Consider the following 24,768-nt stretch of genomic DNA (forward strand, 5'->3'; position numbering starts at 1 on the left):
AAAATCATGTGGCTAATCCTATACAATAGTCATAAAGATGACAGACTTGGTATCTAGTCTACAGATATGGTTTATGCTCAGCCACGATCCCTTTCATACATTGGCCATGGAACTCTCCCACATTGAACACTGGCATCCGTTGGACTGTCTGTACAACTTTAAAGGAACACGTTGCCTTGGATCGGACGAGTTGATCTACAAAAAGCGTTTGTAACCATTTTTTTATAAAATGCATATGGTTGGAAATAGATGTTTTAAAAGTATAACACAATGATCCACACAAATTTGCCTCAAAATTGCGTGGTTTCCTTTTACTGTGTGAACTAACACGGTCAGCCATAATTTGATTCCCATAAATGGCCAACCGTGTTAGTCGACGAGGTGAAAGGAAAACCGTGCAATTTCGAGGCATGTTTGTGTGGATCATTGTATTCTACTTTTACAACATCTTTCTACCCATATGCATTTTGTAACAAACGGTTACAAACGCTTTTCAAAGACCAACTCGAACGATCCAAGGCAACGTGTTCCTTTAAAATGTACATGGTTTCTAACTATGCATGAGACTTGCACAGTTTATTGTGCCTGGCGTCGTCGTGCACACCTACAGCATCTGACTCTGCAGAAACAAGTCAACCCAGGCAACACAGCGAGGACTAATGGATAAGTATCCTTGCTCTATATCGTGCAAAGCTAATGGCAGAATCATACTCGACAGTCATGCTCATCAACAAACTCAATACAAACTCAATACTGATTCCAGGCATGCAACTGCAGCTTTGTCAAAAAGAGGAAACGTGCCAGTTGCAGCAAGACATTGTACTGCAGTGTTTTTCACTTCTTCACAACTCTTGACTCGTTCAGAAACCAAAACGGGGAAATCAACTGATCAGGGCCCAATTTTATGGCTCTGCTTACCATGAAGCAAAGAATCGACCCTTGCGGAATACGCTTATGCCAGGAGTATTTCCGTGTAGCAGGGAATTTTTGCTTGTGCGCACTCCACATTACTTAGCATTCTTGGCTTACACAGCTAGCGCAGAAACTTGGTGCTTACACAGTAAGGGGAGAATTGTGATCATAAGCGCAGCACCTTGCGGTAAGCAGAGCCATGACATTGGGCTCGGCTGAAAAGTTGCATGCCTGTGGTTCTGAGAGAACAACTCAAAGCAGTTGAAATTTTCTTGACTTCTGCCAATGTCCCCCCCTTCTAGCCATCTCCATTTAAAACATCACTATTGAGATTGCTTTGGCTTCCATGTGGAGTATGAATCAACCCCCAACAGGCAGTAAGTTGTAACTACCTGTACTAATATTGCTCATAAGCGGGAAAACAATAGCCACAAAAGGTCACACACAGAGAAGCGCAAGGATAAATAAGGTAGCTCTTTATATCTCTCAAACTATCAGGACTTTCTTTCAAATATTGATACACCTTTTGTTTCACCAGCTTCAAAATAAACAGCCCACTCTAAGGACTTTATTTTGAAGATAGATATTCAAATGTAAAACAACGGGTGATCAAATATTTTCAAATCAGCCAAACACACTGTCAAACAGGTATTGTCTGTCTTGATGAATGAATAATTCTTCTGAACGGGTTGGGGACATATAATTCACAGCGTTTAGTCAAAGTAGTTGATGAAGTTACAATCCCGGCCAAATCTCGTTGGGGCCCCTTTCAATGTTGACTCTCATTGCGCGGTCTTCTGCATTCTTAATCAACACTGAGCGAGAGGGACAGGGGAGAAAATGTTTATTGTCAGGGGGAAGTGGACTGGGAATGTTAATTGTTACGTTGGGAATGGGTGGCCCAAGCATTTTGGCCGGGATTGTAGATCAGCCGAACGAGATAGTTTGACTACCTCTCTGCATAAAGAGAAGCTCAGTTTAATCAACAACTTCTTGGGCCCCCACCCTGGACGGGGATTTACCTTGGTCTGTCTGAAGGGTCTTCTAGAGGGGGTAGGCCTGACCCTTTGTTTGGATGGCCCGAGGTGGACGCTGATTTCTGGTGCCTAGGTCTTGCAGTCGGCACGGGAAGGTCCCTGCTATAATGGTGTGCAATCAACAATTGACTCGTTCAGAAAACAATATTAAATGACTGCATAACTAAGTGCACCACAATAATATCCAGTTCTTTCGTAGTGCATTCAAACAGTGCGAAGAGGTGCCTAATCTGCCTCTCTCTCACTCAAACCTAGGGTGTGATTTGGACAGGTACTTGGTGAGAGACAGGGAGAGTTGTATTAAGTGTGAATACTTGTGACTAAAACCACAGGATCTCATTCAGGAAAACAGGCCCGGATTTTCTACGTCTGCCAACAAACCGAGAAGGGCTCAGAAGAGAGCCAGTTGTGTCAGGAAACACTTGTTTGGACTGAGTACTGATTACCCATTACTAGCAGGCAAACGCTACTTGCTTGAAAGTGGTCACTATAGTAAGGCACACCAATTAGTGTCAGTGTAAACTTCGTGCACACCACATTCCAATTCTGTGTCCAGAATATTACATGAAACACATTCTGCAAGGTGAGCAGACATGTACATATGAATGTCTGCAGAACGAACAGGTTCATGTACATGTCCATACATGTCTGCAATTTCTCGCCAGTGCATTCACAATATTCCCAGAATAAAACAGTACAGACAACTGTCTGCAGGGTATTCTGTACAGTCCATGAGTATAATCAAACAAAACCTGCAAAATTATCACCACAGTGCATAGTATCAACGATATATCTGCTGAATAGTCACTATAGTACACATCGATATATCTGCTGAATAGTCACTGTAGTGCACATGGATATATCTAGAGAATAATCACTATAGTCCATGGATATCAGTAGTCAGGGTACAGGTGTAGTACAAGTTTAACAACTGCAGAAGTTTAACAACTGCAAACCACTATAGCACACATGGATATATCTGCAGAATAGTCACTATAGTACACTTGGATATATCTGCAGAATAGTCACTATAGTACACATGGCTACATCTGCAGAATAGTCACTATAGTACACATGGATATATATGCAGAATAGTCACTATAGTACACATGGATATATCTGCAGAATTGTCACTATAGTACACATGGATATATCTGCAGAATAGTCACTATAGTACACATGGATACATCTGCAGAATATTCACTATAGTACACATGTATATATCTGCAGAATAGTCAGTATAGTACACATAGATATATCTGCTGAAAGGTCACTGTAGTGCACATGGAGATATCTGTAGATTAGTCACTATATAGTACACAAGTATATATCTGCAGAATGGTCACTATAGTACACATACATTTCTGCAGAATAATCACTTTAGTACACATGGATATATCTGCAGAATAATCACTTTCGTACACATGGATATATCTGCAGAATAATCACTTTAGTACACATGGATATATCTGTGCAGAATATTCACTATATAGTCCATGGATATCAGTAGTCAGGGTAGTATATGTTTAACAACTGCAGAAGTTAGGAGTGGGAAAGTCAGCAGAACAATTTTACATATTTGAGAAGACGCAGAATTGCAAACAGAATTCAACATCTGCTCTGTGCATGACCTATTAGGGCGCAGTTGCAAACAGAATGACAGGGAGGGAATACTAACAGAAGTCAAATAATTGCGCATGAAATTCTGCCAAAGAATGTCTTGTTTCAAAAAAAAATGCATAACTACCACAAACAGCAACTTAAAAAATTATTCTCAGCGGTTTTGAAACTAAAGATCTGAAACTAGGCAAAGATGCTACATCCAAACCACACTTTCATAGAGATTTTAACAATCTTATTGTATAATCTTACCTGTGTGGTAAGATTTACAGAGGTGAAAATATATTTTGAATTTTTTTTAAAGTCTCAAAATCTTGACGACACTACTCACAAAACCACATTATTATTCTTTGATGGGCGAGTTTCAGCCTTTTTAGTTTCTTGTTTAAAGGTTTTTTACCAACATTTCCAGCTCCCACTTTCTTGAGAGGAACATTTCAACAAGGGAAATAAAACCCAGCATTCATGAAATAATAAAAAAGTAAAAATCCTTCCGAAAGCGTGGTTTTGACACGGTATTTTCCTTCTTTGATATCTACACGTCCATTGAATTGTTTATTTTGGCAAACATCTGCACAACATCTTGTCTTTGATTCCTACAACCATAGGTTGGTTCTTGTCTTGGTTAGTGTGTTAGTCCAATCGTACATGCTTTGAGTTTACTACTTACCTAGTGATGTTATATCGTTCACTCTGTCCATTGGTTCTACTCCCTCCCGTGGCGTCCCGATCTCCGTACACGTATGTATTCCTCCTGGTCATACCCGAGTTACTAGGTATGTGCTGTGGATTCGAAAAAGAAAAAAATACACACCAGGTTTAAGGTGAATTTTTTAATTCTGGTCCCAACGTGTGTGTCCTTGAGCAAGATGATGATGATGATGTCGTATGCTATGGAGATCTCGTTCTAGATCTCCATAAGCCAATTTATAGCTATGTCCTCAGCCAGGTGAAGGGCTTCGCAGCCTCCATCAAGGTGAGAGAGTGGGCAGTCAGCTTTCATGCGGCGCATCGTCTGGGGTTCATCACAATCCCTAAGCGGAGATGCAAGGTAGCCCCAGTTGACCTGTGTGTACTGCTGCGGCATGGCCCTGCGTCGGTACAGAACAGGTTCAAGAGGCACCAATGGCCTCGAGCAAGATGCTATACTATAATTGATTCTCTTCACCAAGGGGGTATAAAATGGGTACCTGTAAGATATGAGAGTGATATTGTGTATGAAAAAGCCTTTGGCTCTTTAATTTCACACCATTCGTTAAACTGCGGTCACACTCTCAGACTCACCTTTGGCGTAGCTGATTTCTGTTTCCGTGACGACCCCTCCTGATTAATGGGAGTCCCTAGCGTGGGCGTGGTCATCCCTCCTGTCTTACCCGTTGATCCTTTGCTGTTCCCGATGGCGCCGGCGCTGGCCCGCCCCTGCCGTGTCATCACGATGTTCTCCTTCAAGCCGTTGTCATTGTTGTGTCGCTTGTAGGAGGAGCTAGTTACATGGGAACCTGTGGTTTTGAGTGTTGAGGAGACTAACCAGAGTCAGAAAAGTTTCCTGTCTATATTACAACCAGTGCAATTTTACACACTCAGCACCCCAGAACACATAAGACCTACTCAGGAAACAACGACCGTAATCTGAAGATTGACAACCAAGTCTGCGAGTTTAAGGGCTGGTCCGAATCCTACCAATCTCACCTAAATGATTATCTGTATAACCCGTTTAATGGCCTTAAGTAACCTTGTATGATGTCACAACTTCAAACAGTGCCCTCACTAAAAACTAAACGGGAGTTGCGTGTGGTATGTACACATGTGTTTGACCTAACCCGTAGCCTTCGCAGCGGGTCTACATTAGTTAGTTCTGATTGCTAAGCTATGTTAGTATCAGAGAGGCGCATGAAAGAGGCAATCAAAAACACCACACTTTTTTTTTATCAACAGGTTATCCTTCCAGAATAGCCAATCCTGAAACACCAAAACCGTAATGGTGTTGGCTCCAAGTCTTAACAACTTTTAATTTCCCGGATAACTACATGCCACGATTGGTGATTGACACTAACAGGAACATTTTTCCCAAACGAAATGCCATCATCCATTAAGATCATCGGGTTCATATTTCTCTTCGCTAAAGGACGCCACCTGTCTTGGAGACAACAAATCTCTCAAGCGCCACTTCAATGAAACACTCTTTACATTCTATGCTTTGCTTCTCGATAACTATATGTTTTTTTAGATCAGTGTACTCCTCCTGAAATCAATGATACAGCATCCCAATAACTTTGTGCCAATCAACGTCTCGGTGTTCCTACAAATAGGTGGAGTAGATTGTTGTTTGATGTCACTCAAGGGTGCGCTACTCAGGTATAGGGCAGGCCTTGAAACTTTGCATGGTGGAGATACAATCAAGGTTGGTTTGTGGAGACACTACATGTATGTAAATAAATCTCTTCATGAGGTGTGCTGGTTCTGAGAAGAACCAGGGGCAACTCAACGTTTCGATCATTGTGCTTAGACTAGGGAGGTTTAGCTGCACGTTCCGCGAGCAATGTGAACGTGAACTCAGAAATTGTGTCGTTTAAATCTCACGTTTTTAGCATACGTGAAGCTACCATTTTTCACGTCAGGTACGTGCGCGCAGACGTCATACGTGAGCATGCAATAAGCCCAAAGTGGTGATGTCACCGAGGAACAACACAATTTTGTGACGTTCACGTTCACGTGTTTCCTCGCGTAACGTGCAGCTAAACCTCGCTACTGTCTTCAAGAGAAGACAATGATCAGAGCACACTTATTGAAACATTGAGTCGCTAAACCACTGGTTCTTCTTAGAATCAACACACCTCATAAAGAGATTTTTAACACAGTGTCTTCGCCAAATTTCACTTGACATGTACAGGGCTCTAGAGATAATCATGCTCACTACTGAAATCTCAACTCTGCAACTTCTTGTCAGACGAATACAGTCAATCATTCCTCAAACAGAAAACCGGAATTAGAGGGACTATGGTCAGGTCAGGATTACACGATAAACATCCCCATAGTACAAGGCCAACATAACGACAGATTGGTACCAGAAGGAGCTATTGTAAGGTTATAAGGGGGGGTGGGTAACACAAGAATCTCACTCAAACGTAAAGTTTCCATTTTTCACTATAATTACAGAAAGAAAAAAGAGTGACATTAAAAATAAAATGGTCTTTGAAAGTAATACACTGTGATATTCGACCACACACACAATGGTAGTAAGAGTTAACAGTCAAGATCTTCATGAAATTTGATGGATACCCCGACAAACTACCTAGACTTTCATCAACTACTTCATCAATTTTAAAACCAGCCTGAAATGGTGATACATGTAATGGGAGACTTTCTGGGACGATAGAGGGCAGCAGACTTACCGGGTAAATCCATTGTTCTCAGAATTATGCGCATGGTCAGAACTACGTTAACAATGGGAATTTACCCGGTATGTCTGCTGCCGCCTAGCGTTGGAAAGTCTCCTATTAGAGCAGCATTTCGGAGGAACTTTTTTACTTCATCCGACGTTGGATTCTAATAATAAAAGCCTTGGAAATGGCGATGCTTCATTGAGTCATATTCTTTTATTTGAAATCACCATCTGCAACTCCGCACAAAGAGGAGGAGGTAGTCCAGGCAATTGGCTATCCTATCGTCAGAGAACAAATACAGGGCCCAATTTCATGGCTCTGCTTACCGTAAGCACAGAATCGGCGCTTACGGAAGCAGGGAATTCTGTGCTTACGGCAAGCGTATTTCACGGGTTAGCTGAGAATTTGGGCTTCTGCGCGTGCGTACTCCACGTTACTAGGCATTCAACACTTACAAGGCTGGTGCAGAAATTTGGCGCTTCGTAAGCGATCGTAAGCGCAGAATTTGGCGGTAAGCAGAGCCATGAAATTGGGCCCTGGTGGGCAACTAGACTTGACTACACCGCCTAAACTAACCAGAAACCATAGAGCACAGGGAGATTGACTATATCGAACCATGCATTGGAGCGTGGTCGACACGGTCAATTTGAGAGCTACATCAAAGTTACTGGTCAAGTTCAGTCGCTCACCCGAAATTGCTCAGATATGCACACAATGTTATCAATTTGCTATCTGAGGCAGCACGATGCATCTGCATGAGAGCATGAAGCGGCTTATATTTCCTCTTATTGGCAAAAAAAACCCAGAAGAAGCAAGGAGCAATGAAAACTTTCCTCACACATGAACTATTTGACTGGAATCTACATTAGCATATGTTGTCGCCTCACAGAGCCAGATAAGCTGGTGGTGATTGTGAAGGGGGCCATTGCACACCCAAGAGAGTGAATGGAACTGAATTTGGAATGTAAAAAACCCTTCTCACTTTGGACACAGTGAGTACAGACGGTGCGCTTCTTAGCCCAATTTCCGTGTAGTGGCGTTAGTCATCATAACATACCCATGTAAGTACCCAAGCGATCAAATAGCGATGTCATCTACAATTGCTTTATAAGAGTGCTTTGCTTTTTTTCCATAAATACCCCGCCAAAATTGAAACAATGAATTGCTCTATATGAAGCTATTGACTAAAAATCAAACTGTGATTTTGCAGAGAGTAATATAGGAACTATGAGCAACTCATTGTTTGGAGTAGATAGCTTGATCTTTAAATCTTGCAAAGGGGGGATGCCACTATGCAGATACAAGTCAATACAAGGTTATCCATCTTCAGTCAATCATCTTTCTGAACACGGAACAAACATTTTTCAAATTCCATAAAGATTTCTTTCAATGCATGAAACAACGGCACTCTTTAAGACATGACACAGACGCATAACAAACACACCCCCATGACTGTCTGTCCACCCTGTAAATCAAGGACTTCTGTTTGTTCTCAAATGGCGTCAACTTTGTTCAGTTTTAACCATGCTCCGTTGGTTTTTTGTACACAAAAGCATAGCGAGGCACCCTTGCTCAGTCAAACCATGGAGGTAGACCTCCATGGATTAGATAGCTTGATCTTAAAATCTTGCAAAGGGGGGATGCCACTATGCAGATACAAGTCAATACAAGGTTATCCATCTTCAGTCAATCATCTTTCTGAACACGGAACAAACATTTTTCAAATTCCATAAAGATTTCTTTCAATGCATGAAACAACGGCACTCTTTAAGACATGACACAGACGCATAACAAACACACCCCCATGACTGTCTGTCCACCCTGTAAATCAAGGACTTCTGTTTGTTCTCAAATGGCGTCAACTTTGTTCAGTTTTAACCATGCTCCGTTGGTTTTGTACACAAAAGCAGAGCGAGGCACCCTTGCTCAGTCAAACCATGGAGGTAGACCTCCATGGTCAAACACCCAAGATCACTCATCAGGTGAGTTTTGTGGTAGCACCATGTGTAAATCTCTTTTAAGTAGTTTTGGTTCCGGGAAAAGAAAAAAAAACGGTAGTTTTGATAACTTAGCGTTTCGATCAGTATTCTCTGATCCTCTCAAGGAGAATGCTGGAACAGATGCTTAAGCAGCATCCAGCAACAGGAGTCTAGCAACAGAGACAAGCAATCTCCTGAAGAGGATCAGCGCATACTGACTGAATTGTTGAGTTGTCAATCACTGGTTCTTTTCAGAACCAACCACTACTCAAAATGAGATTTACACATTGTTCTACCGCAAACCTCACCAGATTACACTTCAACCAGGAATTTTGTTTAATCCTACTGATCCCTCTAGTTCAATATTCGAAAGTCCTTGGTTTGAACGAGCAGACACCCCACACACAGAGAGTAAGAAAAACATCTGTAAAATTAAAGTTCATGTGGAAAAAACAGCAGTTACCCACAACCAAGATGACATGCACAAGATTATAATTTGTTTAAATGGATCAGTCCAACAAAAAAAGAAAAAAAGAAAAAAAAAGAATTTATTAGAGGATCAAACAATATTGAAAATTAACATGGATTCAGTCACCATAAGTACGAGACACGTAGAGAATTGTTTTAGTCACAAGCATTTGCGAAACTATTAATGCAAATCAGGGTAGATGACTAATTCATATCTTAGGGTGAGGCAAGGAAAGGGAGCAGTATCCCTCTGGATAAGTTGTGGGTTAGCAAGAACAAGAACCATCATTGCAGACTTTCAGGAAGCAAACTTATCTTGTAACTCATTTATATTTGAAAGTTACAAATCAAAATTTACAAATCAAAATAGATTAGCATTTCAACACTGCTTCAAAACATTTGCAGGAAATTATAGCCGAGTGAAAAAAAAAGAATAAAACTTTTAACTAGTTGTGAAGAAATCATGAAGACTATAAGCGACTGCAAATGCCAAGCTGTAAGTGCAGTATTTTGAACAAAGGGGGAAAAAAGCACGCTGATGTTTTTTTGAAATTCACACGCTACATGATTAGCTGCTTGCAGTATTCTGACCAGCAGAAAACACTGATTTTGTTTACTTTCTACACACTACATGATCATTTTGTCTTGCGTTTGAGGTAAGGTAGAGATGAGATCAGAGAAATATTGTAACAAAATCTTGAAACCATTTGGCTGCATTTATGTTCTTTTTCTTTTTTTTTTTGAAGGGGGCATTGAAAACTTGTCTGATGAATGACAAAGTTACAAATATTTCAAAACAAAAAGTGAATTAAAACTTTCACAAAAAGCGTTTGTTTTCAAACAAAACAAAACATAAAAACAAAAAATGACCTCCCATCTGTATTTTCCCCCCATGTCTCCCTTCATATTTTCCAGGGAGAGCTTCCAACTCTTCGAAGGAGAACTTCCCAAAGCCTCCAGGGAGAACTTCCCAGTTCTCCAGAGAGAACTTCCCGATACTTCCAGAAAGAACTTCCCGATACTTCGAGAAAAGAAGAGAACTTCTCAAACATTTCCAGGGAGAACATCCCAATACTTCCAGGAAGAACTTCCCAATACTTCCAGGAAGAACTTCCCAATACTTCCCGGAAGAACTTCCCAATACTTCCCGGAAGAACTTCCCGATACTTCTAGAAAAGATTTCCCAATACTTCCAGGGAGAACTTCCCACATATTTTTAGGGAGAACATCCCAATTCCTCCCAAAAGAAAATTCCCAATACTCCTAAGGAGAACTTCCCAAAAACTTCCACGGGAACCCCACTTCAGGAACCAAGATAAATATATTCTACTCCAAATGCATCAATAATTCTCATCTCTGTGTAAACAAAAAGGTCAAAGGGCACATGGTCAAAAAGAAATGTCTGTGTAGAAATGAGAGAAATCAGAGAAGCAGCTACTACAGAGGTCTAGGGCATGGTATATGTATTGAGGAAACAACGGGTGATCAGACACAAGATAACCACAATTACCTCGTTTTCGGATGACTTTAATTGTTGACACAGCGAGTTTAACATGGAAAAGACAGAAACGAGTTAAGGTGAAACAAGGTGTACCAAAGGTCATTGGGTCAGAGAGGTTATCGTCATGGAAACAAGTACACCCGCAGGGAAGTTTCAGAGCAACTCAAACTGAACAGGGTTGCATGGGGAAGCTATGTTAGTGTGTCATCCATAAATGTTAAAACAAGGCGGTTTTTCCTGCCTTTTTTTTCTTCTTCAGAATTTTTGTTTTCAATTGGTGGAGATCTAGTCGAGTCTCAAGCAACTGGGTGTATAGTTTCCTTGACAATGGTGTAGAGAAGGAGAAGACAATAGTGAGTGTGGTTAGAACGGGGCTCTCATTCAAGTTGGGGGATCAGTCTGTCTCTAAGTTTGGATCAGTGGCTGGAGATGGGAGGGGTGGGGGCTAACATCTGTGACTCACTACGGTGACATCAGGGATAACATGAAATAGGATGGTGATTTCAAGTCTATTGTTTCTTCTACTGTGAACTAACAGGAGAGAATTTCTTCGAACTCACGGAATACAACACATCATTGAATCAGGTGTTTGTTTTCATATGATGATATGTGGGTGGTGGACTAAGAGTAAATTTGCTCTAGGATGAAAAGGGGTAAATTCTCTGTTCAGAAAAAAAATAATCTTTCATTTGGAAACCTTTGTTAAAAATAGCTGTTCAGGCACAGCAAGTAAAACTAACTTTTCACAAAAGTATAAAGAATTTAAGCCGCAATCCGCTTTGTGTTAAGGACAATGAACGGAGCTGACATCTGTGAGTGTCTTCATGCTATTTCTGTGTATCTTTCTTTTAAATTATTATTTTCCATATTTCTTTACTCTTCCTCTTGTCTTCAATGTATTTCATTTCAAATTTATCTCTCATAATTTTTTTTTAAATTTATAACATGGCACTTGATCAAAACCCAAGAGGCTTACACCTCAAATTCAAAAAGTGAAAAACTTTTTCTTTCCCTATTATCAAGCCTGTATACACTTTCGATAAAACATCTGAAATTAAAGCAGACCCAGCAAAATCAGATAAAAAATGACACAGGAACGATTTGTGTCAATTTGTGACCACCAACTTTCCCAAAAAATAAATAAAATAACTGTCTACAGATATTCAAATTGAATTTTCCAAAGATGTTAGCTGCCTCCCCAACTGAACATGTTTGCTTTACTTTCGTTTCTGAAGGCATTTTGGACACACGCAAACAAACTTTTCTATATTAGATGTAATGTTAGCAAAAATGACATTTCGTCCCCACAAGCAAGGCTCAGATACCACAGTTTTGTCTTGACCCTGTGATGGTGGCCAGGTTTAGCTGAATCCATCAAACTCTTGCAAAACCAAGGAAAGGGTTACGGAGGAATGGGGGAGGTCAGGTTTCATTTGTTTTGACAGTTATAACAATTTTGTATTCAGGCTCATACAGGGGGGGGGGCAACAATGTTGACAATTAGTCATTTGTAGACAAATTTTATTTGTAGACAGTTAGAACGATCTTGTATACAGGCTGAAACAGAGAGCAACAATGTTGACAAATTAGTCACACCGTACACGTTTGAGCGGCTTCCTTAAGGTCAAAGGGGTAGGATAGGTTAATGGCAATTTCGTTAGGAAAGTTAACACCACCACCAACTCATCAAGAAGATGAGATCACCTACGAATAAATTTTAAAAAGCTACGAGAAACTGCAGCAGGATATGAAAAGCATAGACCTACCAGCCTGCTCAGGGCAGGTGATCTTCGCTGTTGTCGTTTTCCCTGTAACAAATATTAGAAAAAAATGTTTCCCAAAGTAAAAAATCAGTGGTTTCTCGATTTCTCATTTTTCAATCTCACTGAAAGACTTCCATGTGCTTCCACGACTGGAAAACAATCCCAAAACTGTAGTCAGGGAAAGAAGTTTATTCACTGAAGTATACTTTGCTATTTTCGAAGGGGGGGGGGGGGGATTAAAGAAATAGAAAACCCAAGACTGTTATGGGAATCAGGTGGAGAGGGGAAAAAAAGAAGTAAAAACGGGGAATCCACGTCAACCTTGCCACTGATCAATCCAAGAGACCGACAGAAACCCTCAACCATCGTTTTCCGAGAGCCCAGATGAAGTTGCGAGAAGCCACAGGAAAGTGTGTTTTTTTCTTAGGGGCTCCCAAAACAAAAAAACTGACCGTAATTTTCTCCGCCATGACTAAATCGCCTCTCTTTCTGATTGGAGGGCAGGCCGCGTTGTTGTTTCTTACCATGGGTAGATGGCGAAGGGGTGATGGCGGAGGTCATGTCGGGGACATTGCGCTGAGTTAGTGAGAGGCTGCTGCTCGACGTCGAGTCTGCTTCTTCAGACTGTGAGGGAAGAGATAATAACGCCTACATTATTTACTGAGTATTACTGAGTCAGAATATTATTAACGTCAGCTCAATAACTTGAACAAATGGTGACTGAAACGGAGACTGAACTACAGTGTCCAATTTTATAGAGCTACTTAACCACAAAAGGTAGCTAAGAACAACAAACATTAGGCTTACCAGAAAAGGGTTACCAGCCTTAATATAAACACTGTATCACATGTACAATTTCTGACTGGTATCCTTCTAATTTTTGCTACAAAATTTGTAAGCAAAATTGTCTACTTAAAGCCATTGGACCCTTTCGGTAAACAGTGTTGTCCAAGGCCCACACTTTGTGTCCCACAACTTCTATATCAAATAACAAACCTGTGAAAATTTAGGCTCAATCGGTCATCGGAGTCGGGAGAAAACAACGGAAAAACCCACCCTTGCTTCCGCGCGTTTCGCCGTGTCATGACATGTGTTTCAAATAAATCCGTAATTCTCGTCAACGAGAATTTATATTGTTTTGCTGTTTTCTCAAAAAGTAAAGCATTTCATGGAATAGTATTTCAAGAGAAGTCTTTCACCATTGCCTTCTGTAAACCCTGTAAGTTATTTCTAAATCTGTGAACTTTTTTTTTTTTTCTGAACCGAAAGGGTCCAATGGCTTTAAGCAGCTCCTCAATAAAATTGGGCCCAGGTTTAGGTAAGGTCTATTTATAAAGTCAACACTACGGCGGTCCCCAGATACATATCAACGCTTACATCTTGTGCTCTGCGACCCAGGAGAAGGTACGTGGCGTACGGGTCATCGTACTTGTGATTCCTGAGGGAGTCGTCGATGTCCTTCCGCTTGAAGCCCATGCTGAGCATGATCTCTATCCGTCGCTCGTCGTTGAAGTCGGGCTCTGGCTCTTGGTAGGGTTTGAGCTCGTCGTCCTCATAGCCTCCGTTCATCCATTTGTCTTTCATGATTGTCTGGAACAAAGGGAACACAATCGGTGAATAGAAAAGAACCAATTGTGTCTCAATTTTGTAATAGTGAATTTTTTTCTTCTTTTTAAATTTTGTGTTATCTCTATATTTCCTTGCAATTCGACCCATGGTCGCCATGGGAAATTTGTTTTTAAATAATAAACCATTAATGAATGAATGAATACCTGACAATAAACTGTCTAATGTTAATATATAACAAATTACAGTAAAACTAGTATTTGGGTATTTTCTTCCAATGAGAATAACAGTAAAAAGTCACAAATTCCATACTACCTAGAAATTAAAATTACAACTTCAGGTTTTTGTTTCTGTCTCATTGCTGATTAAAGACACTGGACACTATTGGTAACTGTCAAAGACCAGTCTTCACAGTTGGTGTATCTGAACATATGCATAAAATAACAAACCTGTGAAAATTTGAGCTCAATCGGTCGTACAAGTTGCGAGATATTATTGAAAGAAGAAAAAACCACCCTTGTCGCACCATGGTCACACGAAGTTGTGTGCTTTCAGATGCTTGATTTCGAGACCTCAAATTCTAAATCTGAGGTCTCAAAATCAAAGTCATTTACTTCTTTCTCATAAACTACATGTACGTCACTTCAGAGGGAGCTGTTTTTTACAATGTTTTATGCTATAAACCTCTCCCCATTACGTAATCAAGAAAGGTTTTATGATAATAATTGTTTTGAGTAATTACCAATAGTGTCGACTGCCTTTAACAATGACCAATGCTTGTATTTGCCAGTCACATTTGCAAATAACTTCAAGAAGAATTTCATCAACTTGTTTTGTTCAAACCAACTTCATTTCCAACCATTCTTTATGCCTTTACTGGATTCCCCTTAAATCTCGATCCTGTGATATATTTTCTTGTTGATGTAGCAATGTTTTACTAAACTGGGTAGGAAAACAACATCAAAAAAAAACTGTACTGGATGGCAGCTCTGTTTCAACCATAGCACTTGAAGCAGTCAATATTTGTATAGTGCAATCGCAACACACACATCCAGTTGAGTAATTTAAGCCTGGTTCTTCCAACTCCCACATGTTTCTAGGAAGCCAAAAAGTCAAGTGTGATCAGGGAACTAGACTAAGTACCTGGTAATGGATAATGAATCACATCCATGGAAAGACACCCACCCTCCTTTCAATGTTGCATAAAATCATGGCATGAATCATTGGATATTATCGAGAGTGCCATCATTGGCACATGGCTGGATACTAAATAGGGGCAACTAATCAGTATTATCTACCCCCACAACCCCAAACTTAACTCAATGGGGAAAATGTTGTTTTTTTCTTTCCCTTTTCAAATTGGTTATTTTTTGTTATAACTTCATGGATATGCTGGAATAAGTTTTTTGTTTCATCAAACTTACACATTGCTGTTCACATCATTATCATCATCATCATAAATTTTAAAGGTTTTTTGTTTATTTTTTATGGAAAATTACAATATGGAATTCCTGATTCTTTGACAGGCAACAGCTTTGTGTTTTTGAAATTGCACATTCAAACAATTCGGTTTCAGGGACCAAATACACTTGAAAACTGCAAGATTGCTTTTACGGTCAAATTCACACAGTTCAAAGAGTTGGTGCCAGTACCATCTTCATACCAGAAAAACATTCCAGATGACATCTTCTTCGTTTGTTGTTCTGGTAAGAACCATAACTTTGTGAAAAACTTTATTTCATTTCATTTCATTTCATTTTATTTGCCAGCAAACATGAAAAAACACAAACATGCATTACAAAATTGCACATCAAAGATTTACAAGAAAAAGCAATACAATGGTTATAAAAAGAGAACAGCAAAAAATATGCAAAAAACACAAGCAAATTACTGAGAAACCTGGCCTGGCCGCGGGCAGATACAAGGATTGTGTAGGAAACACCTCCAGTGGGGGTGGAACACAAAACACTACAGACGAAACAAAAGACAAGAACCCTGGCAGGGAAAGCCAATAGCGACAAAAAGTCACTTTCAAAGTGGCTGACCTTTTGATTCGAGACAAAAACGAGCATTAACAAGACACACCCTCCATAGGAGGAATACGTATTACCCACCAGCCAAGCCAGGCAACTCAGATATAAAAGACAAGCAAGAAAAAACAATATTGAATGAATTGTTGCAGTAACCACTAATAGTATATCTGATTTAAACAGCAACATTTCATAGAGCTGCTTGATGGCAATTTTGTGCTTACTGCTTGGGTTTCCATTTCACAGCGCTGCTAACCTTGAGCACACAAAACAAACATGCAAGCCTCTGGTGCTTACTGTATGAAACAATTGATGTAACAATGTAACTCAATGGTGAACGCGCGAGCTGCACGCCTCATTTTCTTGCTAATCTGTGAAATACAATTTCACTTAAGCAAATTTTGCGCTATTGTTAGCACAAAAGTTTGCTTATCGTTAAGCAGCCCTATGAAATTGGCCCCTGATATTAAGCTACAACGCAAGTGTGGTGGTCCAGTGGTACTCCTGAAGGGCAAAGTTCATGGGTTTCGTAAGACACCTACTCTTGAAGGGCAAAGGTCATGGGTTTAGTAAGACACCTACTCTTAAAGGCAAAAGTCATGGCTTTCGTAAGACATCTACTCTAGAAGGGCAAAGGTCACGGGTTTCTTACCTCTAGGTTAGCTCTTTTTGTAGGGTTGAGCATTAGAAACCTCTTGAGCAGATTCTCACAATCTGTTGACATGTAGAACGGGATGCGGTACTTGCCTCGTAAAACCCTTTCTCTAAGCTCCTATTGGAGGAATTGACAATGGTACAAGGGGATCAGTCGAGAGTAGTCAAGATTTAAGGTTTGATGGAAAGCGGGACATGCGGGCAGAAGGACATGAGTAAGAAGGGGGTAGGGGCTGAAGGTGACATGTAACTCACGCATAGAGCTACATGTATGTGCACTGATAGACAATCACTGAGAAAACATTTGAAGATAGAAAGTGAGCAGCTATTACTTAAAGAAGAAAACAATAAAAGAAAAACTATAGTCAGTAAAACAAACAAAGATGAAGTACAATACTCCATCTAAAAGATAGGGTCATCAGTTGTTTTTTGTTAGTGAATATGCGGATAGGCAAAAATATCAGAAAAGATCCAATAAAGGCATCTGTGAAAGTTCAATACAGTGCCTAGTTATTGAGAAAACAGCAAAATACTGTTGGATTGGTTTTTTTTTTTTTTTCAAGAACGTTGAATCTGTCTTTCTTTAGCAAGGCAACAGTGGGTACCAACTGAATCTCTAGATGTGTTGAGGACAAGATTCAAACAGACACCATGGACATTTTCAAAAGCCACCAACAGGCGATCTTTGGAGATTCAAATTTGTCAGCATTATTTTAATAGATTTCTATTCAACGAGGGCATTTCAGACGAACATAATTTGCAGGATGCTTACTATCATGACCATAAATGGTGTTTGAAGCTTTGCATTGTGTGAAGAATAAGAGTAACTATCAATATAAATAGTAGACTTGCGGGTACAACCATGTGTAAAATCTCTTTTGAGGGAGTGTTGGCTCTGAAAAGAGCTGGTTTGGTCTTGACGTTTCGAACAGTTACCATTACCATCTTTATAAAAAGTAGGCTTTCGGATAAAAATCGCACAATTTATATTCATCATCATTATTACAATATGACCCTACCTTTGAGCAGAATAACCCAAACCTACTTTTAAATTCTGACCATCAAATGGTAGCGAGCCGCTGACGAGTGTGTAGAGGATAACGCCTAAACTCCAGACGTCCACTTCGGGACCGTCGTACTTCTTTCCCTGGAAGAGTTCCGGGGCAGCATAAGGTGGACTGCCGCAGAATGTGTCTAGCTTACTGCCTGGTGTGAATTCATTACTGAAACCAAAGTCCGCTATCTTGATGTTCAGGTCTTTATCAAGGAGTAAATTCTCAGCCTGTGAAATCAAAGAGATAAAAAAAATTTTTAAAGACCGGCTTGAATGAAAATGTAAAGTTGTGAACTTTGCTGAATTTCACTTTAAATGTTTTCAATGAATAAGGAAATAGAGTCATCTGATTATAAACAGACTTCAATTGTGTAAAAAAAAAAAAAAAATTTTTGAATGCCCTTATCCAGCGCTTTTCTGCGAGATTTGCGAAAAGCCCCGTTACGTAATCACTCTCAAAACGTCATAGTTGGAAGCTCAAATTTGTAAAGCCGCTTTGTTGCTGGGTGGAGGTATAACGAAGCAAACTCCCACAAATGGCGTTAGTGGCATTGTCCTTTGATGCGCGCCTTCAACGGCAGAAGTGTTTGTAGTTTTTCAAAACCTTTAGGTTGGGGCCTGATTTTTTAGTCGATAATTACGAAAAAATTCATATAATGTATATAATAAAACTAACATGAGAAAATTCCATTTCACAAGGGGTTGCGTTTTTGAGATATCCCCCAAAATAACAACTCCCATAAGGAATACACAATCTGAACATCTGAACAGTTATGCCCTTTCAAATTTTGAGGCATAAAACTTATACATTTTACATAACCACATTGTTTCTCCAAAAAAATGCTTTATACTATTGAAATCAGCTGCAGGCTTCAAACAAAATGCGTTGATTACCATTAATTAATTAATTTAAATAGTGATGTAGGATTTGAGGCATTGCATGGTGAGGTACCAACATATATATATATTTGGTTTGCAGTAACACCATGTGTGTATCTACTTGCCAGATAAAGTTTGTTCTTTAGAGAACTGTCTTGCTTTATATTCTACTACAGTGGAGTAGATTTATCGGATTGTTCGAGGGACTTCTCAGTTATGAAAAGAACTGTCCTGCTTTTTAACTACTACCTGGGCGGAAGGTATAGAAAATTGGCTAAGACTACTACTTTAGCTTATAGGATCGTTTTTAACTGCACTGCCGCGGAGTCAGTTCTTAAATTTTAAGAGTGAAATACCCTCCCTTTAAGTGTCAACCAAGGCCTACCCTGGTTGCAACATCCGCTCATTGATTTACAGTTCAATCTCTCCATAAATAAAGTTGAGACTTGAAGATAGAAAGGTTGCACAAGAAGAAGATAAAAAAAAAGAAGGACAGGAAAAACTGTGCCGCTGCTGCAAAGACAATCAAGCAGAGCGTGTTTAATTCAATGTTGCTGGATACGCGATGCCTCTCACTGCCGGGATTAGGTTCAGATTCCTATCTAATGCCATCTTTCCTGTTGTGAAATCCACTTTGTACTGTCTCCTCCACAACGCTAACTCTTCATCTCTGATCAATGAGATTTCTTCTGCTTTTTTCCCCCTTGTTTTTCTTTATTTTCTGCTAATAATGACTTATGTTTTATAACGAGATGGACAAGCTAAATATAGGCTTGTTAGTCGGAATGATTGTTTTAGGTATCCAATTATTTTATTGTTAACTTGTTTGTTTTTTGTGCGAGTGGAACGCTATCTTCATCTTGATTGGGGTCATTATTTCAATCAAAGCTATTTCGGTACCAGAGGGAAAGTATATAAAAGCATCGGCTCTTTCCTGAGACCGAGAAGGTTGACCCTTTTTTAAGAATTATTATTTAAAGACACTGGACACTATTTGTAATTGTCAATTCTCACTTGGTGTATCTCAACACATGCACAAAAAACAAACCTGTGAAAATTTGAACTCAATTGGTCGTCAAAGTTGCGAGATAATAATGAAAGAAAAAACACCCTTGTCACACGAAGTTGTGTGCTTTCAGATGCTTGATTTTGAGACCTCAAAATCTAATTGAGGTCTCAAAATCTAATTCGTGGAAAATTACTTCTTTCTTGAAAAACTACGTTACTTCAGAGGGAGCCGTTTCTCACAATGTTTTTCTACTATTAACCTCTCCCCATTACTCGTCACCAAGTAAGGTTTTATGCTAATAATTATTTTGAGTACTAACTAATAGTGTCCACTGCCTTTAAGTTTTTCAATCAACCCTTTCAACTTGAGCCTATTGTAAATTTGGTCACTGGTGACAAATACGTTAAATAGTCCCAGCCAATTTGCTATACCTTCCGCCCAGATATTAGTTAAAAAGCAGGACAGTTCTTTTCAGAACTGAGAAATCTCATGAACATTTGGACAAATCTACTCCGCGGTAATAGAACATAGCAAGACAGTTCTCTTAAAAAAATAAACTCTACCTGGAAAGTAGATACACACATGGTGTTACCGCAAACCAAATATATACAGTAAATAAAATATAAATTTTTTACTTTTTTTAAATCGACCTCAATTTGTTTCCAAAACCTTTTGGGACGTAAACAATTGGATATAAATGTATAACAGGAGGAGAGGAATCATTGAAACTGTTCAGAACAGAAACAAAATTATCCTTAGAGATGGCGACCAGTTTCAAAATGAGTTGCGACAAACTAAACAGATCTGTCCCTGTATTCTAGTTGTTCAAATAGTGGTAAACAAGTTCTTTTATCCACATGGCCTAACCAGGTACATGGCCTACAAGTGCATAGGACCGCACCTACCCATGTACTTAGCCGGCCATTCAATGTGGAAACTGTGGCTCGGCAGCTGTTATCAACCAAGGAATCTCAGAAATAATTTATCAAAACTCGCCGGCTTTCACATAACGTGAGATGATACAAGATTTGAGGGTACATGGTACAAGACGTGACCAATCTTAATTTATCTGGCCTAAGCTGGAGAGCGTAACATCCGCAATTACTGAAACAGTAAATTAGATGTACCACGGCTGAAACCATTATTCATGCCATAATCGTCCCGTATATATATCAACCACTCAAGACAAATAGTACTGATCACCCTCTCAATGACAGAAAGAATAATTCATCATTCATCAAATTTCACATTTTCAAAAGCCTGTTAAGCATAAATTGCCACATTTAAAGAATATTTCTTTGTGTTTTCCCCATACAGTGTTAAGCACTGTGTATACTTTCCTTAAGCCTGTGAAAACAAATCCACACGCATATTACTCGGGTTGGATTTGAACCCACACACTTTGCCGTTCTCGAGCGGCGTCTTATCAAGTCAGTATTTGGATTTGAAAAACAAATTGAAATTGCATTGGCTTTTCTTTTAACAGGTCGGCTTCGAGAGACATGAATTCCTTCTATAATATACATTTGGAACGAAATTCGATCGGCTTCCGAAAAGTCATTGTTGTGATATATGTGCATTATTCAGCTGAAAAACATATCTCATCATCTGCCAATGCCTGTCAAATAACTGCTGGATCACAAGGCCTCAACAGTTGACACAACAGAAAAATGGGATGACAATAAATGAATCCTTGCCTCAATTTATTTGCCTGTCATTTTAAGCGTGACTCAGTGTGTACTATGTCAAAGGAAAGCGTTAACGGTTTAAATGTCAATGTCTTTACTCCTCTGGAAGCCATTGTTACGACCAGAACAACCTTGACATGGGAGAAGAGAGGAGCTAAAAGGCAGATAGAGCCAAAGCGAACCACTAGTAGTAATGTAATACTTAGTGTCACCTTAATGACTTAAAGGGAAAGTAATCACTTGGTAGTCACTCTTAAAATAATAATAATAATATTTACAACGCGCTGGCAAATCGCCTAAAATTAATGGCAGTAAAAATTTAAAAGCCTACAGCAGCTTTTCGATAGTATAAATCATTTTGAGAAAAATATCACTTTGAAGTAACGTGGTAATGTAAAAAAGATATATCAGGTTTTATCCCAAAAAACTTAATCTGAGACAGATTTTGTTAGGGTATTATTCTTTTTGCATGGACATATCCGCTCCGGCGATATCGGCGATATCTCAAAAACGTGACCTACTTTCGAAATTTTCCAGGTTAGTTTTATTGTGTATATCTACATTTATTATGGGTTGAAACAATCGAACGGTTCAAAAAACCAAAGGTATACTTTGCCTTTAAACTACCTCATAATAACAGTACAGATATATGTAGTTCCTGATACACGCCATCTTTACGTGCAACTTAGGTCTTGGCTTTGGAGCGCGTGAAGCGTTCTAAGTTCTCTACGTAGCCAAGTTGTTCACTGACCAATCACGCAAGGAATTTGAAAAAATCTCCTGCATGCCACAAGCAGTTTTTATAAATTAAAAAAACACTTCTGCGATAACAAATTATTGCCCGTAAAGATGTGATGTTAAGTGGAACCATCTATATGTACACATGACATGTATACTGTAGATGTGAGGTTAGAATACCGACCTTTAAATCTCGATGGACAACCCTCTTCTGGTGGCAGTACTGGACTGCGGAAACAATCTGTAAAAAAAAAAAAACAAGAACATTAGAAGCTGCTTATTTGTAATCTGCTTAATTGTAATTGTACCTTTCACTCATTGTGTTTTGTTGTTCTTTTTTATGCGCTTAGAGGCTTTTTCCACTACGCGCTTTACAAATGTCTTTAGTATTTTTATCATTATTTATCAAGTGTAGATGTCGTTGAACTTTTCTACACAATGAGATTCTTTTTGACTATGGCTATGACTGTGACCCTGGCTTACGCTTTGGCTCTAACTTCTTAGGATCTGTCCGCCTTTTTGAAACCAAGTACAGAAAGCATATATTTGGTTTAATTAAAAGAGCCTGGTTCATACTTCCTGCGATTGCGAAGCGAATTTGACGTCACAAAATCACAACAAACAATTTGCACGAGTTGGGATGTGCTCATCTCTTGCAAAAAACATTTGCAGCAAAAAACAACAGAGCTGTGAGGTCAAGCTCGATTCGCATGAAGCATTCTCAAGAAGCATTCACAGGAAGTGTGAACCCTGCTTAAGCCAGAGCCTAAGTCAGAGCCTAAGTCAGAGCCTAAGTCAGAGCCTAAGTCAGAGCCTAAGCCAGAGCTTAAGCCAGAGCAAAAGTTTCAAAACGGTTCTACCATTTAGCTACAGCCAATGTTTGAACCATGACTGCTGCTGAAGACGGAAGTGGCAATACATCAACACACAGAGAGAAGAGACCCCACCTGTACACTGTATATCCATCCCAACGTGGTGCAAGCTTACAAAATACAGTGTACTTAGCCTAGCTGGTAACCCCTTCCCGTACATGGAAGCTGGATCCATCACCAAAGAGAGTCTTGGGTCATTTCAAACTTCCTCCGAGGGGTACCACTCTCAGTAATCTTGACAGATTTAGTTTCCTTTTTGGGAATACATTGTGCTGCACGATGAGCAAAGGGAAAACCCAATTGACCATCCTTCCACTAGGCTTATGCAGAGCATGGGTGTGACTTTCTAGCAAGTTCAGAATTCTTGTACAGCAATGTGCCTTTACGGGGGCACTTAACATGATGGAACAATGCTATCCCAAAACGTTTTCTTTGTTCTGGTCTTCCCAAAGAGGACTTTCAGAAAAAGGGGAACAATAAAAAAAACAATGAGGTACCCTGTAACTGCCATTGACAAGGGTGTGTGTTTTATGTATGTATTCTACCTGTTCATACATAAAGAAACATCTTTCCAACCATATTCATTTCATGGCAATGCCTCACATAACTCAAAGCACCCAATCTTAGGCACTGTGCCCCTTTAAAAAACAGAATCTTGAAAACAAGATTTGTAATTGAACTAAAAAACAGATCCACTTCTAAAACCAAATGTACTTTTTTAAAACAGGGCAATAAGAGAATGGCGTTTGAAATCAGTAAAACAAAATCTTCAGCAAATTAACAGCTCCCTGTTTTGCCATATTATTTCCACATGAATTATTCTTATTCTAAAATAGCTCCGTAGTATATGCAAAGTGAGCGTCGGAGTTAATATTTAAAAAGATAATCACCCCCAGCCTAAACCACGTCGTAAATTCATCTGTTTAATTAATGAATGAATAACATCCCAGACTGCAGCCGGCATTAGAAATGCTCGCAATAAAAACGCTTTAAAGTAAGCATGCAAATTCCTTTTCTCCATGTCTGTACAAGTGTTTCCGACATAATGTACAGATCCTAAGCATGAAATCAATCATGCATTTGACGCACGGCTAAACACCAGTACATGGCTCCCACACAGTGCAGGATTGCTGTTCAATGTCACTGACCGACACCTCCATACCCTTTTAAAAAAAATATATATAATTTTTATAAACAAACTATCTCTTGTGCGTAGTCTCGACCGGATAATATTCTTCTTAAAGGGGACGAGAGCCATTGCCGACCCCTAAAAAAGAAACGAGGATTCAGATTATTCGGAGGAACATTGAAATGATGGAAATTCCACCTTTTGAGATTCCAAGGAGCTTTTGGTAACAGTATTCTCAGTGCTGAAGATCCAAGAGCATGACTTGTTTTTATTTTGAGGAAAAAAACAGCATCTAGATTAACAAAGTAAGTCTGAATTCAGATAAAAGTCTAAACTATCTCATCACTGTCTTACACTGGTACCATCTTTTGTCATGATCCTTGTTTTGTGTGTGCATTAGTCATGTACACTGAATCACATCACAAACAGGTACCAGACAATTTTTCCCTTCCAGCCTCAGTATGGAAAACTAGGATTAATGTACCA

General features: G+C 39.5%; 1 protein-coding gene across 9 annotated transcripts in view; it reads right to left on the reverse strand.

Annotated features, from left to right (window-relative positions):
• LOC117301078 (MAP/microtubule affinity-regulating kinase 3-like) overlaps nucleotides 1-24,768 on the reverse strand; it is a 40,471-nt gene that overhangs the window by 12,379 nt on the left and 3,324 nt on the right. For 2 of the 9 annotated variants that reach the window (XM_033785001.1, XM_033784970.1), the window contains exons 3-12: nucleotides 22,466-22,522; nucleotides 17,959-18,195; nucleotides 16,912-17,031; nucleotides 14,041-14,253; nucleotides 13,116-13,287; nucleotides 12,667-12,708; nucleotides 10,910-10,924; nucleotides 4,854-5,068; nucleotides 4,240-4,352; nucleotides 1,935-2,051 (exon numbers count right to left, since the gene is read on the reverse strand). In XM_033785001.1, the coding sequence (XP_033640892.1) occupies nucleotides 1,935-2,051; nucleotides 4,240-4,352; nucleotides 4,854-5,068; nucleotides 10,910-10,924; nucleotides 12,667-12,708; nucleotides 13,116-13,287; nucleotides 14,041-14,253; nucleotides 16,912-17,031; nucleotides 17,959-18,195; nucleotides 22,466-22,522 (1,301 nt within the window). The remainder of the gene's footprint in view (nucleotides 1-1,934; nucleotides 2,052-4,239; nucleotides 4,353-4,853; nucleotides 5,069-10,909; nucleotides 10,925-12,666; nucleotides 12,709-13,115; nucleotides 13,288-14,040; nucleotides 14,254-16,911; nucleotides 17,032-17,958; nucleotides 18,196-22,465; nucleotides 22,523-24,768) is intronic. The other 7 variants (XM_033784987.1, XM_033785009.1, XM_033784993.1 and 4 more) reach the window with 7 other exon arrangements.

Source organism: Asterias rubens, chromosome 1 (assembly GCF_902459465.1).
Source record: "Asterias rubens chromosome 1, eAstRub1.3, whole genome shotgun sequence".
Taxonomy (NCBI): Eukaryota; Metazoa; Echinodermata; class Asteroidea; order Forcipulatida; family Asteriidae; genus Asterias; species Asterias rubens.